This window comes from Chamaea fasciata, unplaced genomic scaffold, assembly GCF_029207755.1.
Source record: "Chamaea fasciata isolate MVZ Bird 193981 ecotype frontalis unplaced genomic scaffold, bChaFas1.0.hap1 SCAF_41, whole genome shotgun sequence".
Lineage (NCBI taxonomy): Eukaryota > Metazoa > Chordata > Aves > Passeriformes > Sylviidae > Chamaea > Chamaea fasciata.
The window spans coordinates 750,425-767,867 of NW_027094126.1; the positions used below are offsets into that span (position 1 = coordinate 750,425).

A 17,443-nucleotide genomic window follows, 5' to 3' on the forward strand; every position below is an offset into this window, starting at 1 on the left:
GCTGCACGTGTCCTTAGCATGTCAGAGTGCCCACACGTGTCCCCAGCGTGTCACTGGCGTGTCTGTGTCACTGCACGTGTGTCCCCAGCGTGTAGCTGGCGTGTCCGTGTCACTGCACGCATGTCCCCAGCATGTCACTGGCATGTCCGTGTCACTGCACGCGTGTCCCCAGCATGTCACTGGCATGTCCGCGTCACTGCACACGTGTCCCCAGCGTGCTCATGTGGCTGCACACCTGTCCCCACCTGTCCCCAGTGGCTGCACAAGACCCCCGTGAGTGTCCACCGAGCACCCCAGTGTGTCCCCAGCACACGCCGTGTCCTCGGCGGTCACTCTGTCACCCCCGTGCCGCGCACCCCTGCCGTGTCGCCGGAGCGGCCGTGCGGCGGCGGCCGGAGGTGGCGCGTCGGGGCGTGCCGGGCTGTGCCCCGTGTCCCCGCGGGCCCCGGCGCGTCCCGGCGTGTCCCGGCGTGTCCCGGCGCGCTGGGGCCGGGCCCCGCCGCCGTTCCCAGCCCCGCGCGGGCCGTGACGTGTCCCCGCGGGTGACGCTGCGGCTCCGGCAGGAAGCGAGTGGGGCAGCGGAGGCCGGGGGGCCGAGCGGGGTCCCGGGTCCGGGGGGTGCCATGGGGGCCCCCCGGGAGCGGCGCGAGGTCCTGGCCGCCATCCGGGCCGAGGTGGCCCGGCACGAGGGGGCCAAGGGCCACCTGAACCGGCTGGTGCGGCTCGTGGAGACCGTGGACGAGCCCCGGCTGCGCGGGAGCCTGAGCAGCTCCCTCAGGGCCCTCCGAGGTACCGGGGGTGGCACCGGGGCTGGGGGGCACTGAGGGGACAAAGGGGGCACGGACAGGCAGGAGATGGACAGTGGATGGAGAGATGGACAGGTGGATGGACATCCTCCGGGTGGGCGCGTGGGTGGAGGGACAAGGGGATGGATCGGGGGAGAGATGGATGGATGGATGGATGGACAGGGGACAGGTGGGTGGATGGATGGACAGGCGGTGGCTCAAAGGATGGACAGACAGGAGGGTGTAGTGATGGACGGACACAAGGGTGAACGGGTGGAGGATGGACAGAGGACAGAGGGTGGGAGGGGTGTCCTATGGATGGATGGATGGATGGAAAAGTGGATGGACAGGGACAGATAGACAGATGGACAGATGGACAGGGAGCTGGCTGGAGGCATGAATGGGCAGGTGGATGGATGGACAGATGGATGGATGGGCAGGTGGATGGATGGGCGGGTGGAAGGGACAGAGGGATGGGAGGATGAATGAGCGGACCGGTGGGTGGACAAACAGGCGGATGCAGATACACAGCTGGAGGGATGGACAGATGGACAGGGGGATGCAGGGATGGATGAGGGGACAGGGGTAGGCTGGAAGGATGGACAGACAGATGGGGGGACATCCTCTGAATGGGCAGGAGGAGGGAGGGGTGGATGGATGGAGAGATGGATGGAGGGATGGATGGATGGATGGATGGATGGATGGATGGATGGATGGATGAATGAAGGGTTGGATGGATGGATGGATGGATGGAGGGAGGGATGGATGGAGGGATGGATGAATGGATGGATGGATGGACGGATGGATGGAGGGAGGGATGGATGGAGGGATGGATGGATGGATGGATGGATGGATGGATGGATGGATGGATGTGACACTGGTGTCCCACCCCCCCACCCCACACTGGTGCTGGCCTCTGCTGGTGCCCACGGCCACACAGGGGGGCCTGACCCAGCTCAGGGGGTCCCTCCTTCCAGCAGGTCACCCACTCTGTGGCCTCCAGGGGCTGAGGCCTGCTCCCCCCCAGGTGCTGTAGAGGGGGCTTGGCAGTGCCCACCCCCCATGGGGACCCATCTGAGGGGCACGGGGGGTGCAGGACCCGCTGGGGTTGGGGCCCCCCCCATTTCCGCACAGGGCCCTGGGGTGGTTTCCGGCTCCTGCGCTGTGGGAAATGGGGCCACTTCCTCCTGTCTGCCCGGGGGGGGGATGGGGGCCCGGCTGCTGAGGGGTGGGGGGGCCTGTTGAGATGGGGAGGGCCTGTTGAGATGGGGGGGCCTGTTGGGGTGGGGGGACCCTGCTGGAGGGGTGGGAAGGGCTGCTAGGGGAGGGGAGGGGGGAACCTGCTGCGTGGGGGGCTCTGATGCCGGGGGCACCTCGAGGGAGGCACTTGTTGCTGGAGGGGGTCCCGTGAGGGAGGTCCTGCTGTGGGGGGACCGCTGTGGAGTTTGGGCCCCCCCCCACCCCGAACTCCTCCAACCCACGCGGGGGTGTCCGGTGACGTCACTTGGGGAGGGGTTCCACCGCCGCCCCCCGCCCGTTCCGAGCCCCCACACCCCTCTGCCCCCCCCACTCTGACATCTCCCGCGCGGTTGCCATGGCAACGGGAAGCCGGGGGATGCCGCGTTGCCAAGCGCCCGCTGTGGTACCCACAGAGCGCTGGAGGGGGCGCGGGCCCCCCCAGATCGTGCCCCCCAGAGCCCGCCCCCACCCCCAGGGGTGCTCAGTGCTCTGCCCCTCCCCCCCCGTTTAAGCCCCCCCAGTCCCAGCCTGAGGGGACGTGGGGCGGGGACATGGAGTGGGGACAGTGATGGGGACAGTGATGGGGACAGTGATGGGGACAGCGATGTTCTGGTGACAGGGTCGGACCCGCCGTGACCCCGTGTGCCCCCCCCACGCCCCTCCGCATCGTGGGACATCTGAGCCATGGGAGAGGCGCGGCCCCTCGCTTGGGGACAGCTGGGGGGCACTGGAGGGGACAGCAGTGGGTGGTGAGAGCACGTCCCCCCACCAGGCCCGGGGACAGAGTCAACTCCATGGTCACAGCCCTGGGGTGACAGCAGGGACACCCCTCCCCGGGGGGGGGCTTTTGTCCCGGCACTGTCACCGTCCTCGGAGCGGTGACACGTCCCGGCGACCCCCCCGCCCGTGCCAGCCGGGCGGCAGCACCGAGCTCCGGGGGGGCACAGGGGGCCGAGGGGTCCCCCGAACCCCGTGTCCCTCCCCAGGCCGTGACACGCGGAGCCGGGGGGGTCACACTGGCCCGGGGGACACCAATGGCCGTGATACCTGGCCCGGTTCCACGCGGGTTCCACGAGGGTGACACGGGAGTGACGGGAGTGACACGGGGGGTCCGCGGCTGGTCCCAGCGCCATCGCCGCCGTTGCCGTGGTAACGGGATGCGCAGGGATGCTGCGCCGCGGCTAAAAACGCCAGAAAACGGGGGGATGAGCCTGGCCCGAGCCCCGCAAGGCCTCCCGAAAACCCCCAAAGCCCCCCCCACGGCCCCCCCCCCCCCCCCCCCGCGGGCCCCTCCCGAGCCAGCGGTGTTGCCCCAAGAAAGGGAGGGAGGAGATTGGGGAGTGCGGGGAGCAGCGGGAGGGATGGACGGACGGACGGACGGACGAACGGATGGATGAATGGGAGGTGGGGGGGGCTCTCGGGGTGGGGGAGTACCGGCGGCCCAGCAGGTGCCGGTGCCGGAGCCGGGGGGTCGGGGGGGGCGCCCGGGAGCGCTCGCGCCTGCCCGGTAGCGGCGGGGCCGCCGCCCGCCCCCGCCCCAGCCCGGCCCTGGGAGCGGCGCATGGCGGAGAGCGGCGGCCCCGGCCGCCCCCGGCCGCTCAGGGCCCCCCCCGCCGGGCCCCGGCCCCCCCCGGCCGCTCAGGGCCCCCCCCCGCCGGGCCCCGGCCACCACCCGCGCCGCCGCCGCCGCAGCCGCCAAGGACGAGCCCGTCGGGGCGCTGCCGTGAGCCCCGCTCCCGGGGGGGCCCGGGCATGACCCCCCCCCGTCCCGTAACCCCCCCTTCTCCCCATAACCCCCCCATCCCTCCGTTTTCCCCTTCCCCGGAGCCCCGGCACCCCCTCCCCATCACCGCCCCGTTTCCCCCCCCCCCCCGTGTCTCCCACCCCCCGTGTCCCTCCCGCCCCAAATCCCCTCCCGTCCTCCCCCCATCACTCAACCCCCCGCACCCGTAATCCCCCGTTCCCTCCCACCCCCCCGGACCCCCGGACCCCCAGACCCCCCCTCCCTCGGCCCTGACACCCCTCCGATCCTCCCCCATCCCCAAAAGCTCCCAAACCCTCCCCTCCGCCCCCCAGCGCAGGGCTCGGGGGGGGTTCCCCCCACGATGCCCCCCGGCCGCTAACCCGGGGTGGGGGGGTGAGGCGGGGGGGCGGCCCCGATCCCGGCGGCTGGCGGGGGGGGGGCGGTGGTTGTATTTCGTGTGGGGGGGGCGGCGGCGGTTCCAACCCCTCCGGGGGCGGGCGAGCGGCGAAGGCTTCGGGGAGGCAGGGCCGGGGGTGGGACCGGAGCATCACCGGCACCGGCGGCCGCGGCGCCGCGCGGGGAACGAGGGGGGCCGGGGGGGCGCCCCGGGGGGGCCCTGCCCGCACCCATGAGCAGGACCACCGGCCTCCAGCGCAGGACCACCTACCTCATCTCGCTCACGCTGGTCAAGCTCGAGTCGGTGGGCGCCGCGGGGGAGGCGGAGGAGGCGGGGGGGGGTGGCGATGGAGCCCCTGGCCCCGGGGGGGCTGCGGCTGCCCCCCGCACCCCCGAGCCCGGCCGAGCCCGGCGGCCTGAGCGGCTCTTCCAGCGGCAGGACGCGCTCCGGATAAGTACGGCCGGTCCCGGCCCCCCCGGCCCCGACGCCCCCCGCCCCCGCTCGCCCGCCTCGCCCCCCGCCGTGCCCCCCAAACCCGACCCGGCGTTGCTGCCCCCCCCCTCCCCCGGCGGTGCCCCCCAAACCCGACCCGGCGCTGCTGCCCCCCCCGCCCCCGGCGGTGCCCCCCAAACCCGACCCGGCGCTGTTGCCCCCCCCCGCCCCCCGCCGTGCCCCCCAAACCCGACCCGGCGCTGCTGCCCCCCCCGCTCCCGGCCTTGCCCCCCAAACCCGACCCCCGTGGGGCCAAGGGCACCTTGGAGGGGCCGGGGGAGCGGGCTCTGGCCGCCCTGGACATCCCCCAGCCCGCCGCGACCCCCCGCCGCCCGCTGCTGAGCCAGGCCACCTGGGGGGGCCCCGAGGGCCCCCCGGAGGGAGGCAGAGCCCCCCCGCCGCCCCTGGATCCCCCCACAGCCTCCCCGCACCCCTCGGCCGGCGCCCGCCGCCTCCGCCTGGCCGGTCCCAAACCCCCCAAGGCGAGCGGCGGCGGGGGCACCCGCGGGACCCCCGACCCCCGAGCCAGCAAGACCCCCACCAAACCTGCCGGCAGCCGCCTGTCGTGGCCCGAGGGAGAGGGGAAGGGGCGCCCCAAGGCGGGGGGCAAGAGCGAGGGGCCCCCGCGGGCCCGGCTGTCCCCCAGCAAGGGCAAGAGCAAGACCCTGGACTACAGCGACCTGCAGCCGGGGCCGGGGGCTCTGGTCCCCGCCCCCGCCCCCGAGACGGGGCTGAAGCGGGGACGGGAAGGGGGTCGCGCCTCCACCCGCGACCGAAAGATGCTCAAGTTCATCAGCGGCATCTTCACTAAGAGCCCTGCGGCGACCCCCACCCACCCCACGCCCCCCTGGTCTCCCCCCGGCGCCGACCCGGCCAGGGCCACCCCGCACAGTGAGTACCGGCCCGGCGGGACCCGGGGGTGGCCCCGGCCGCGGCTCGCTCTCCCCACTCCCCTCGGTGACCTGGGGCAGGTGTACGGGGGCCCGCTGTGGCAGCGCTGTTGTGCCTCAGTTTCCCTGGCGGGGGGAGGAGGCGCCCAGAGCCCCGGGTGCTGTGTGGGGCAGGAGGACCCGGCTGCCCCCCATGGGGAGCGGGGGGGCTGTGACCCCCCGGGCTGGGCCGTCCCGTGGTTTTGTGCCTTTGGGGCGATGTGGGGTGTCCGATTTGGCGGGGCCCGGTGCTGGCCCTGGTGGGGATCCTCTGCCTCGGCTTCCCCACTGAGGGAGCTCCATGGAGGTCAGGCACGACCCCCACCTCCATCGTTCTGTCCCGCCATCCGTCCGTCTGTCCTCGCCTCCATCCGTGCGTCACACCCGTGCATCCTGTCCCCCATCTGTCCAGTTCCCCGTGTCCCGCCGTCCCCCCCGGCGTCCCTCTGTCTGCCTGCACGCACCTTGGCACGGCGGGGTGCGTGGGCAGCACCTGCAGGGCCCGGGGGTGGCAGCTCGGTGACAGTGTGAGGGGTGACAGGCAGCGGCAGCAGCGTTAACCCTCTCCCCGGCTGGCGCCTGCACGGCACCGACCCGGCTCTGTGCTGGCGGCAGAAACTGAGGCACAGAAAGTGGGGGACCCCCTGCCTGTGTCCTGCCCCGGGTCCCCCCTTTGCGGTGCCACCACTGCCCAGAGGGGCTGGGGATGCCAGGTAGGAGATGTTGGGGGGCACGGGGCACGTCCTTGTGCCACGCCGTGTCCTTGGTGTGCCACACGCCGCCGCTCGCTGCACTCTGGTGCCATGGCAGCCTTATGCCCGTCGTGTGCTGCGCCGTGTCCTCGTGTCACGGCCTGTCCTCGTGTCATGGCCTGTCCTTGTGCCACACCATGTCATCCTGCCACGCTGCCACACCGTGTCCTGGTGTCCGTCGTGTCCCCGTGCTACACCTTGTGCTCACGCCACGCTGCATCCTCAGGCCTGAGGTTGTCGTGCACCGCTGGCATCGTGTCCTCATGCCCACCATGTGCTGGAATCCCTGGTGTCCTCATGCCACCCCACCTCCTCCTGCCAGGCTGTGTCCTGGTGCCACATCCTTGTGCTGCGTTGTGTCCCAGTGCCTGTCGCGGCCCGATGGTTCCCACTGTGTCCCCAGGCCACACCACGTCCTGGTGCCACGCTGTGCCCTCATGTCCTGGAATCCATTGTGTCCTCACGCCATGCCCTTGTGCCACACGCTGTCCTGGTGCCCGTCACGGTTCCCGCCGTGTCCCTGTGCCACGCCGTGTTCTCCCACGGCTCCCATGCCCGTGCCCACCGTGTCCCCGTGCCCTCCGTGTCCTCGTGCCTTGGCACACGACGCCTCGTGCCGCCACGTCCCCGTCCCTGCCACGTGGCATCTGCACGTCCTCCCGCCGCCCCCGCGGGCCTGGTGCCGTTGCTGGGTGACAGCTGGTGGCCGCCCACGCAGGAAGCTGCTGCTGCGCCGCGGGGTGGGGGCCCCCCGGGAATTGGGGTGCCGGGGGCTGCTGGGGGTGCCGGGGGCTGCTGGGGGTTTCCCGGGGTTCCTGGGGGTCCCGGGCTCAGTCTAACCCATCTACCTCCGCAGAGGCCTTGGTGAACAGCCAGGAGTGGACCCTGGGCCGCTCCATCCCTGAGATCCGCCTGGTGGGTGTCCCCGTGTCCTCGTGTCCCCGTGTCCTCGTGTCCCCGTGTCCCCGTGTCCCCGTGTCCTCGTGTCCCCTTGTCCTCAGCCATCCTGACATCCTTTCTGCCCACCCAGGGTGTCCTGGGCAGCAGCAAGAGTGGGAAGTCAGCGCTCGTCCACCGCTTCCTCACTGGCTCCTATGTGAGCCTGGAGCCCACCGAGAGTGAGTGCTCATGGGGAGGACATAGGCGTGGGGTGGACATGACCATGGGCGTGGGGTGGACATGACCGTGGGTGTGGGGTGGACATGACCATGGGCATGGGGTGGACATGATCGTGGGCATGGGGTGGACATGACCGTGGGTGTGGGGTGGACATGACCGTGGGCATGGGGTGGACATGACATGGGCATGGGGTGGACATGACCCTGGGGTGGACATGACCATGGGGTGGACATGACCGTGGGCATGGGGTGGACATGACCATGGGCATGGGATGGACAGGACTATGGGTGTGGGGTGGACATGACCATGGGCATGGGAGGGACACGACTATGGGTGTGGGGTGGACATGACTGTGGGCATGGGGTGGAAATGACCATGGGTATGGGATGGATGTGACCATGGGCGTGGGGTGGAAATGACCATAGGTGTGGGATGGACGTGACCACGGGTGTGGGATGGACATGACCGTGGGCATGTCACGGAGATGGGTTCCGTGATGGAGTGACCATGGGGATGGAGATGGCTGAGTGGACATATCCATGGAGCTGGGCATGGGATAGACGTGTCATGGGGCTGGGCATGACCATGGGATGGACGCAGCCATGGGATGGACAAGGTCATGATGCTGGGCATGAATGGAGATGGTGAAGGGGATGGACATGGCCACAGAATGGGCATGGTCATGGTGCTGGTCATGGCTGTGGGTCATTTGGGGTCAAAGTGCTGGTCACTCATGGCCATGGGATATTCCATCTGTGTGGGCGGAGCATACCTGCAGGGTCCCCCCGCCCTTCCCCTCACCTCAGGTGGACAGTTCAAGCGGGAGGTGACAGTTGATGGCCAGAGCCACCTCCTGCTCATCCGGGAGGAGGCCGGCGCCCCGGACGCGCAGGTACGAGGGGCCCGGGGGCCGGGGGGGCCGCGTTGGCCAGAGCCGAGCCCTGACCCCAGCCCCCGGCCCCCCCAGTTTGCCAGCTGGGCGGACGCCGTCATCTTCGTCTTTAGCCTGGAGAGCGAGAGCAGCTTCGAGGAGGTGACGCAGCTGCACGCGCTGCTCAGCGACCTCCGCGGCACCAGCGACCTGGCCCTGGCGCTGGTGGGCACGCAGGGTGAGCCAGGGACACGGGGGGATCCCGTGGGGCTGGGGGCAGGACGGGGCGCCCTGAGCTGACCCCCTGACTCCGCAGACAAGATCAGCTCGTCCAGCCCGCGGGCGGTGGAGGACGCGCGCGCCCGGGCGCTCTGCGGGGACATGCGGCGCTGCCTCTACTACGAGACCTGCGCCACGTACGGGCTCAACGTGGACAGGGTCTTCACCGAGGGTGGGTGGCCATGCCCGGGAGGGGCGGGAGGGGGCTGGTGACACAGTGGGATGGGGACAGTGAGCGGTGTGTTATGGGGACCGTGGCCAGATGGGATGGGGACAGTGAGCGGTGTGTGATGGGGACAATGAGCGGTGTGCGATGGGGACCATGGCCAGGTGGGATGGGGACAATGAGCGGTGTGTGATGGGGACAGTGAGCGGCGTGTGATGGGGACAGTGAGCGGTGTGTGATGGGGACAGTGAGCAGCGTGTGATGGGGACCATGGCCAGGTGGAATGGGGACGGTGGTTTAGGGTGGAATGGGCGTAGTGGGAGGGGGCTGTGAGCTGCTCAGACAAGGTGGTGGCCACCATGGGGTCACATCTGGGTCCAGGGGAATGATGGCCACATGGTGCAGAGCTGTGTCTGGGTGACGCAGGAACTGTGCAGGTGGGATGGGGACAGTGGCCAGGTGGGATGGGGACAGTGGCCAGGTGGGATGAGAATGGGGAGCGCGTCCAGGTGCGGGTACCCAGGCCGGAGGCCGGGCAGGTTGGGGGTGTGGCCCTCCTGACTCAGTGTCCCCTCAGTGGCCCAGAAGGCCGTGGCGCTGAAGAAGCAGCAGCAGCTGATGGCATCCTGCAAGTCCCTGCCCAGCTCCCCCAGCCACTCCGCCGCCTCCACGCCCGTGGGGGGCGTCCACCCCAGCCAGGTAACCCCTGGCCCCCTGCCCCGACTCCCGGCCGCGGCCCAGGCTGACCCCGTGTCCCCGCAGACCAGCAACGGCGGCCACACCAGCGACTACTCGTCCTCGCTGCCGTCCACCCCCAACGTGAGCCACCGGGAGCTGCGCAGCGAGACCCCGGCCCCGCTGGGGACCCCCAGCTCGCTGCACCGCGGGGCCAAGCGCCGCACCAGCCTCTTCGCCGTGAGTGCCCTGCCAGGGGGTGGCACTGGGGGTGGCACTGGGGGACACGCAGTGTCGTGTCACCCCCGCCGTGGTGGTGGTGGCACATCCCCCTGTGTGTCCCCTTGGCGTTGTTACCCAGAATGTCATCCTGCGAGAGTGGTGGTAGCAGGGGGCGTGTGGCACCTGAGGTGTCCCCTGGCAGGGTGGTGACATTGAGGGGCACGTGGCATCTCAGCTGTCCCCTTGGCATGGTGGTGGTGGCACTGAGGGACGTGTGGGCATCCAGTGTGGGGATGGGGGTCACACCGGGCACCTGGGATCTCCCCACCATGGCTCTTCTGATGTGTCCTCTGGCAGGGCGGTGGGGACACGTGGTGTCCATTGTGCCCCCTGACATGGTGATGGTGGCACTGAGGGCACCCAGGGTATTGCCACCTTGGGGCCACAGTGGTGGGGTCTGTGGCACCCCAATGTCCCCACCACCAGGCTCCAGCAGTGGGGGGACATGTGGGCACCCCAGTGTCCCCAGGTGTGCCACATGTCCCTGTCCCTGTCCCCGCAGACGCGGCGTGGCAGCGACTCTGAGAAGCGCAGCCTGGACAGCCGAGGCGAGGTGGCCGGCAGTGGCCGTGCCATCCCCATCAAGCAGGTGGGTGGTGGCGGTGGCAGGAGGACACGGGTGGGTCCCAGTGTTCCCTCTGTCCCCTCACTGCTCCCTGTCCCCAGAGCTTCCTGCTCAAGCGCAGCGGCAACTCGCTGAACAAGGAGTGGAAGAAGAAATACGTGACCCTGTCCAGCAACGGCCTCCTCTTCTACCACCCCAGCATCAACGTGAGTGTCCCCGTCCCCCTGCGGTCCCCAAAGTGTGGGAGGGCCCAATGTCACCACCGCTGTCCCCCCCAGGACTACATCCACAGCACCCACGGGAAGGAGATGGACCTGCTCCGCACCACGGTCAAGGTGCCCGGGAAGCGCCCGCCCCGTGCCATCTCTGCCTGCGGCCCCTCAGCGAGCATCAACGGGCTGCTGCGGGAGCCCGAGCCAGGTGGTGAGCCCCCAGGGGACGCCGGGGCTGGGGGGGGACACCATGGGGACCACCGTGACACTGCCTCTTGTCCTCGCAGGTGGTGTCCCCTCGGTGGGGCTGAGCCTCCCCCCCGAGCCAGGGCTGAAGGTGGGGGGCAAGGGGTCACTGCAGCGCTGCGCCTCCGCCTCCGGCGCCAAGCTGGCCTCAGGTGAGTGACACCAGCACGAGCAGGGACGTGGCCGCCTCCTGGGGCACCCACAGGGACTGCCCCGTGGTGGCCCCACCGAGCACGGTGACTTCTGAGCAGCTCAGGGACCTGGTGGCCCTTGGTAGCCCTGCTGGTGGCTCTGGAAGCCACAAGAATCCTGGTGGTGGGCCCAGGGACCAGGTGGCCCTTGGTAGCCCTGGTGGCTCTGGAGGCCACAGGAATCCTGGTGGTGGGCCCAGGGACCAGGTGGCCCTTGGTAGCCCTGGTGGCCACCATAACCCTGGTGGATTTGGTGGGCCCGGGGACCAGGTGGCCCTTTGGTGGTGCTGGTGGCCACAGTGAAACTGCTGGCCCTGGCGAGCATATGGGCCTGGGAGTGCCAGAAGCCACAATGAACCTGGTGAGCCCAGTGGCCCTGGTGACCCTCATGGCTCTGGTGAGCCAAGGGGCTCTGGTGGCCCTGGTGGCCCCAGGGATCTTGGTAAGACCAATGAACTTGGTGGCCTTGGGGGTGGCTCCTGGTGATCCCAGTGAGATCAGTGACCCCGGTGAGCTCCGATGGCCCCAGTGTGCCCAGGGCCTCTGGTGGACTTGTGACGCTGGTGACCCCAGTGAGTCCAGTGGCCCTGGTGGCCCAAGGGACACTGCTGAGCCCACGGGACTTGGTGACCCTGAGTGGTTCTGATGGACCTGGTGACCCTGGTGGCCCAAATGGTCCCGGTGAGCTCCCTGGTCCTCAGGAGCCTGGTGGCCCCAGTGACCCCGGTGTCCACGGTGTCCCCGGTGCCCCATGTGTGGTGTCTTGGCAGAGTCCCCGTTGTCCTTCGAGGCCGTGTCCAGCCCTGGCAGCGCGGGCAGGGACCCTCCGCCGTCGCCGCTGGTGGACAGGAAGAAGCACCGGCGGAAGAAGCTGATGACGCCGTCCAAGACCGAGGGCTCGGGTGGGCAGGCAGAAGGTGGGTGCCAGGGCGATGTGTCCCCAGCCCCAGTCACCCACGGCGCTGCGGGGACAAGGCCACCGTCCTCCAGTTCCTCAGGATTCGGGGGGATCTGGGGTTCTGCTGCCCCCTCCTCACCCCCCGTCCATGCTCAGCCACGCTGTCCACGCACCCCCCTCGCTCTGCCACTGCCTGCCACCTTCTGCACCGTCCCCAGGGCTTCGCGGGCCCCCCTGACTCTGTCCCCGTTTCCTCTCTCTACTCTCCTGCTGCCCGGACCCTCCGCAGCCAAGCGCAAAATGTGGAAATTAAAAAGTTTTGGTAGTTTAAGAAATATTTATAAAACAGGTAACGTGGCGTGAGCGGTGCCTCCCGTGCATGTGGCTGTGCCCCCCTTGCCTGCTGCTAGCACACACCCCACCAGGGGTGGGGACTGCTGGGGAGGGGCTTGGGACAGATTTTGGGTGCCAGGGGGGGATGTGGGGGGCTGGAGTGGGCGCTGGGCCAGTCCAGCCCCCCCTGAGTGTAGGACCACCCATCCCACCGCCCCCCCGGGGGTCTCTGGTCCCGCAGAGGAGGAGAACTTTGAGTTTCTGATCGTGTCAAGCACGGGGCAGACGTGGCACTTTGAGGCCGGCAGCTTCGAGGAGCGCGATGCGTGGGTGCAGGCCATCGAGAGCCAGATCCTGGCCAGCCTGCAGTGCTGCGAGAGCAGCAAGAACAAGGTGGGAGCTTGGCTGGGGGGGCTGGCAGGGTCCCCGTGTCACCCCCCCCTCTGCCCCGCTCACCGCCGTGTCCCTCCAGGCACGCATGGACAGCCAGAGCGAGGCCGTGGCCATCCAGGCCATCCGCAACGCCCGCGGGAACTCGCTCTGCGTGGACTGCGGGGCACCCAGTGAGTCCCCAGGGGCACCGGGGGACAGCGGGGGGACATGGGGGGACATCGGTTCACAGGGCGGCCGTGCCATGGACCCTGCAGAGCCCAGGTGATGGTGCCACGGGGCGAGATTGTGCCACGGGCCATGGGTCACCTGGTGACCAGGGCGAGGGAGGACTGTGGGCCCCGTGATGCCATGTGTGACACCATGCCATGGGTCACATGATGTCCTGGGCCCTGTGATGCCATGTGTGACACGATCATCACACGATGTCCTGGGCCCCGTGTTGCCGTATGCCACGTGGTGCCATGGGTCACACAATGCATGGCACAGGCCAAGTGGCACCAAGGGTCACACCGTGCCAGGGTCACACAGTGCCATGGGACACGTGATGCAAGGGGTGACACGGTGCCACATCACCGTGCCGTGGATCGCAGCGACCACGTGCCACGCCACGCCATGGGTCACACTGTGTCCCGCACCACGGTCCCCTGCACTACCCTGTCCACTGTCACCATCCCACCTGCACACAGTCCCTGCGTCACCCAGACACAGCCCTGCGCCATGTGGCCACCACTCCCCTGGACCCAGATGTGACCCTATGGTGGCCACCACCCCTGTCTGACCAGGTCACTGCCCATCCCCGCTACACCCATGGGTGCCACAGCTCTCCCACCGCCCCAATCGCCCTCCCCGCTCACCCCACAGACCCCACGTGGGCCAGCCTGAACCTGGGTGCGCTGATCTGCATCGAGTGCTCGGGCATCCACCGCAACCTGGGCACGCACGTGTCGCGCGTGCGCTCGCTGGACCTGGACGACTGGCCGCGGGAGCTGACCCTGGTGCTCACGGCCATCGGCAACGCCACCGCCAACAGCATCTGGGAGCAGAACCCCCGCGGCCGCTGCAAGCCCACCCACGAGTCCTCCCGGTGGGTGTCCCCTGGCGCCGCCCCTGTGTCCCCCCGGTGTCACTCCGTGTGCCACCGCGATGCCACCCTGCCATCCCTGACACCCCATGTCCCCATGTCCCCATGCCCAGGGAGGAGCAGGAACTGTGGATCTGTGTCCCCACGGTGCCACCCTGCCATCCCTGACACCCCGTGTCCCCTGTGTCCCCGTGCCCAGGGAGGAGCAGGATCTGTGTCCCCACAGTGACACCCTGCCATCCCTGACACCCCGTGTCCCCTGTGTCCCCGTGCCCAGGGAGGAGCAGGATCTGTGTCCCCACAGTGCCATCCTGCCATCCCTGACACCCCGTGTCCCCATGTCCCCGTGCCCAGGGAGGAGCAGGATCTGTGTCCCCACAGTGCCACCCTGCCATCCCTGACACCCCGTGTCCCCTGTGTCCCCGTGCCCAGGGAGGAGCAGGATCTGTGTCCCCACAGTGCCATCCTGCCATCCCTGATACCCCGTGTCCCCTGTGTCCCCGTGTCCCCGTGCCCAGGGAGGAGAGGGAGTCGTGGATCCGTGCCAAGTACGAGCAGCGGCTGTTCCTGGCTCCGCTGCCCGCGGCCGAGGCGCCGCTGGCCGAGCGGCTGCTGGGCGCCGTGCGCGAGCAGGACCTGCCCCTGGTGCTGCTGCTGCTGGCCCACAGCCACAAGGAGCAGCTCAACGTGGCCATGGCGGACACGGACCGGCGCATGGCGCTGCACCTGGCCTGCGACACCGCCCAGGTGGTCGTCACCCAGCTGCTGGTGTGGGTACGTGGGGCCGGGGCGGGGTGGGGAGGGCGTTGTCTGGCCGGGGGAAGGAGCAGGGTCCTGGGGGGGCTGTGGTGGGGTCAGGGGTGGTGTGGCATGGCCGCGAGGGAGGTGACATGGCTGTGGGGACCGTGACATGGGTGTGGGGACCGTGAAATGGCTGTGGGGTCCATGACATGGGTGTGGGGACCGTGACATGGCTGTGGGGGGCGTGGTGGGGTCATGGGGACCGTGGGGTGGCCATAGGGGATGTGGTACAGTCTGGAGGGATGGGGTGTGGTCTTGGGGACCACAGCATGGCCAGGAGGCAAGTGACATGGCCACGGGGACCACGGGGTGGTTTTGGGGGACGTGATGTAGTTATGGGGGGTGTGGGGTGGTCTTGGGGGGTGTCAGGTGTTCACGGGGCACCTGGGGTGGGCTTGGGGATCATGGCACAGCAAGGGGGAAGATCACGGGGTTGTAGGGACCGGGGTGTGGCTGTGGGGGCTGGGGGCTGGTCCTGGGGACTGTGGCATGGCCAGAGGGCGGGTGACACGCTCATGGGGGATATGGGGTGGTCACGGGGACAATGGCACGACCACGGGGGATTGTAAAGCGTCCCTGGGAATCCTGGGATGGCCACGGGAGGAACGCCGTGCCAAATCCCCCTGGGGGACACGCCGGGCCCACGGGGGGTGTGACCCCTGCCTGGGGGTCACACCACGGCCTTTGGGGCCGCGGGGACAGCGCGGTGGCCCCGCGGGTGACGCGCGGCTGTGCCCGCAGTACGGGGCCGATGTGCGGGCACGGGACGGCCACGGCCGCACCGCGCTGTTCTACGCCCGCCGCGCCGGCAGCCGCGAGTGCGCCGACATCCTGCTGCAGCACGGCTGCCCCGGAGAGGGGCCCGGCAGCCCCTCGACCCCCGGCAGCCCCCCGACCCCCGGCCCTCCGACCCCCGGCGGCCCCCCGACCCCCGGGCCCCGCCGCCGCAGCAGCTGCGCCAGCGTGGGCCCCTGCGAGCCCCGGTCCGCCCTCGTATAGCCCCGAGGGGCCCGGAGCCCCCCCGCGCCCCCAGCTGTGCGCGCCCGCAGCCGGGGCCGTCCCGGTGCCGCCCCCGGGGTCGCCCCTTGCCCACGGTTTGTACTTTTGATGCTCTATTTATTATCCTTTCCATGTCGGGCTCTCCGCTGGTCCTGTCCCCCCCCTCCGTGCCAGGGACCCCCATGTCAGGGACCCCCATGCCGGGGGTCACAGTGATGCCACTGCCACCCAGGTCCCTTTCCTGTCCCCTCCCCGGGGTATTGTGCCCCAGCGTGGGGTGGGCACAGCTGGGCTCGGGCTACTGAAGACGGGGTAACCCCTGCTCCTGTCCCCCATGCCATCCCCGGTCCCTGTCACCCCTGCCCGTGTCACCCTCTCCCCTCTCCTTTGCCCCTGCTCACATCACGCTGTCGTACCCTCTTCGCCGTTCCCGCGTGCTGTGTCCCCCTCCCCAAGTCACCCTCCCCCTGTCCCGCCCCCACGGCCCTGTCCCCGTGTCCCCCCCCCCGGCCGTGCGCCCCATGCCACGTCCCCGTCCCCGTCCCCGTGCCCCCCCCGCCCTGGCACAGCCCCGGCTCCGTGGCAGGAGCAGAGCAGACCCCGACGTCCCTCCTTTTCTACAACCACCTTTTGTACGCCCCCTGCCCCCTCCCGCGGCCCTGAGCCCCCCCCCATCCCCCCACCCCGCCCGTGGCCCGACCTCCCGTCGCCCCCCGTTTCTCGGCGCCCCCTCGGGATCCCCGTTAATTTATTGCTTTGTTTAGCGATAGGATAGAGCCAGCCCCTCCCCCCGCGGGGGGGCACGGCCGGCGGGACCCCCGACCCCCTCCCGCCGGCCTGGGGGGGCCTCGCCGTGCCCCTCCCGGGACGCCCCCACCCCCCATGAATGTAGGGCCGCCCCAGCTGTGACGCCCCCGACACGCCCCGGCCGTGCCGGCGGGGCTGAGCCAGGGAGCCCGGGCGGGCCGGGGGGCGCGCGGGGCGGGGGGCGGCCCAGGCCCGGGGGCTGCCCGGGGCTCCGGGCCGTGTACAGTGTTTTCATCTCTCGGGTGTAACTGTAAGTACGTGACAATGTCGGACACTGGTGCTGTGACCCGCTTCGTCCTTCCCGCGGGGGACACGGGGGTGGCAGGAACGCGGGGGGGGGGGGGACACAGGGGACATGGGGACACGGCGTGCAGGGGGCACAGAGGACACGGGGGACATGGGGGTGGCAGGAACCCGGGGGGGGGACGACACAGGGGACATGGAGAGCACGGGGGACGCGGGGGTGGCAGGGGACAGTGGTGGCACGGAGGGAACGCGCTGTGGTCAGTGGGGCTGGGGGAACAACACTGGGTGTCATGGGGACAACACGGACATGGGGGGCCACTGTCACCATGGGGGGACACCCTGAGGGGGCCAACACGGGGGTGACACGGGGTGCTGAGGGCGTGGCGGGGTGAGGGACACAGTCACAGGGGGACTGGGTGACGGGGCGGTGAGGACACGCACATGGCGGCGTGAATGACACGGGGCAGGGGCACCGCGGGGGGCGGGTCACACAGTGACACGGGGACGAGGAGATGGGTGACAAGGAGTGACAAGCGGGGTGTCACAGGAGGGTGAAGGTCGGGGTCCGGCCTCCGCGCACGGCTGGGAGGACACTGGGGGACATGGGGGGACACTGCCCGGCTCCCTGCACTGACCGGCGGGGGCGGGGCCAGGGGGCGGGGCAGCAGCACAGTGGGTGGGACTTGAATAGTAACTACATGGGCGGGGTTTAAGAGGGGTGGTGACCTGATTGGGCCGTTCGTATGTAAATAAGGGGCGTGGTTATTTAAACAGCTCACAAAAGGTCGGGTTTGATAGGTAGGGCGGGATCGGTATGTAAATAAGTGGGTGTGGCTTAGCCGGGAGGGCAGTGGGCGGTGTTCGCGGTGTGGGCGGGGCTTAGTGGGGTGTGTCGCTGGGCAGCGACGTCTCCTGTCCGGAGATGTGGAGAGGACCCGCGG

At 69.9% G+C, this 17,443-nt stretch overlaps 1 protein-coding gene across 4 annotated transcripts; it reads left to right on the plus strand.

The window, feature by feature from the left end:
• The first annotated feature begins 367 nt into the window (after nt 1–367).
• AGAP2 (ArfGAP with GTPase domain, ankyrin repeat and PH domain 2) lies at nt 368–16,530 on the plus strand. Of its 4 annotated transcripts, XM_066207421.1 has the most exons (19): nt 382–789; nt 7,195–7,253; nt 7,369–7,456; nt 8,264–8,349; nt 8,425–8,566; nt 8,645–8,779; nt 9,351–9,472; nt 9,536–9,688; nt 10,233–10,319; nt 10,397–10,501; nt 10,574–10,718; nt 10,795–10,905; nt 11,715–11,861; nt 12,132–12,191; nt 12,417–12,568; nt 12,648–12,738; nt 13,430–13,652; nt 14,168–14,423; nt 15,192–16,530. In XM_066207421.1, exons 1-19 carry the CDS (start codon nt 624–626, stop codon nt 15,447–15,449), a joined length of 2,586 nt encoding a protein of 861 aa, XP_066063518.1. In that variant the 5' UTR covers nt 382–623; the 3' UTR covers nt 15,450–16,530. The 4 variants fall into 4 exon arrangements, with proteins under 4 accessions (XP_066063517.1, XP_066063520.1, XP_066063518.1 ...); XM_066207420.1 differs by having other exon boundaries at nt 368–789; nt 9,351–9,688; XM_066207423.1 differs by lacking the exon at nt 12,132–12,191 and having other exon boundaries at nt 368–789.
• The last annotated feature ends 913 nt before the right edge of the window (nt 16,531–17,443 follow it).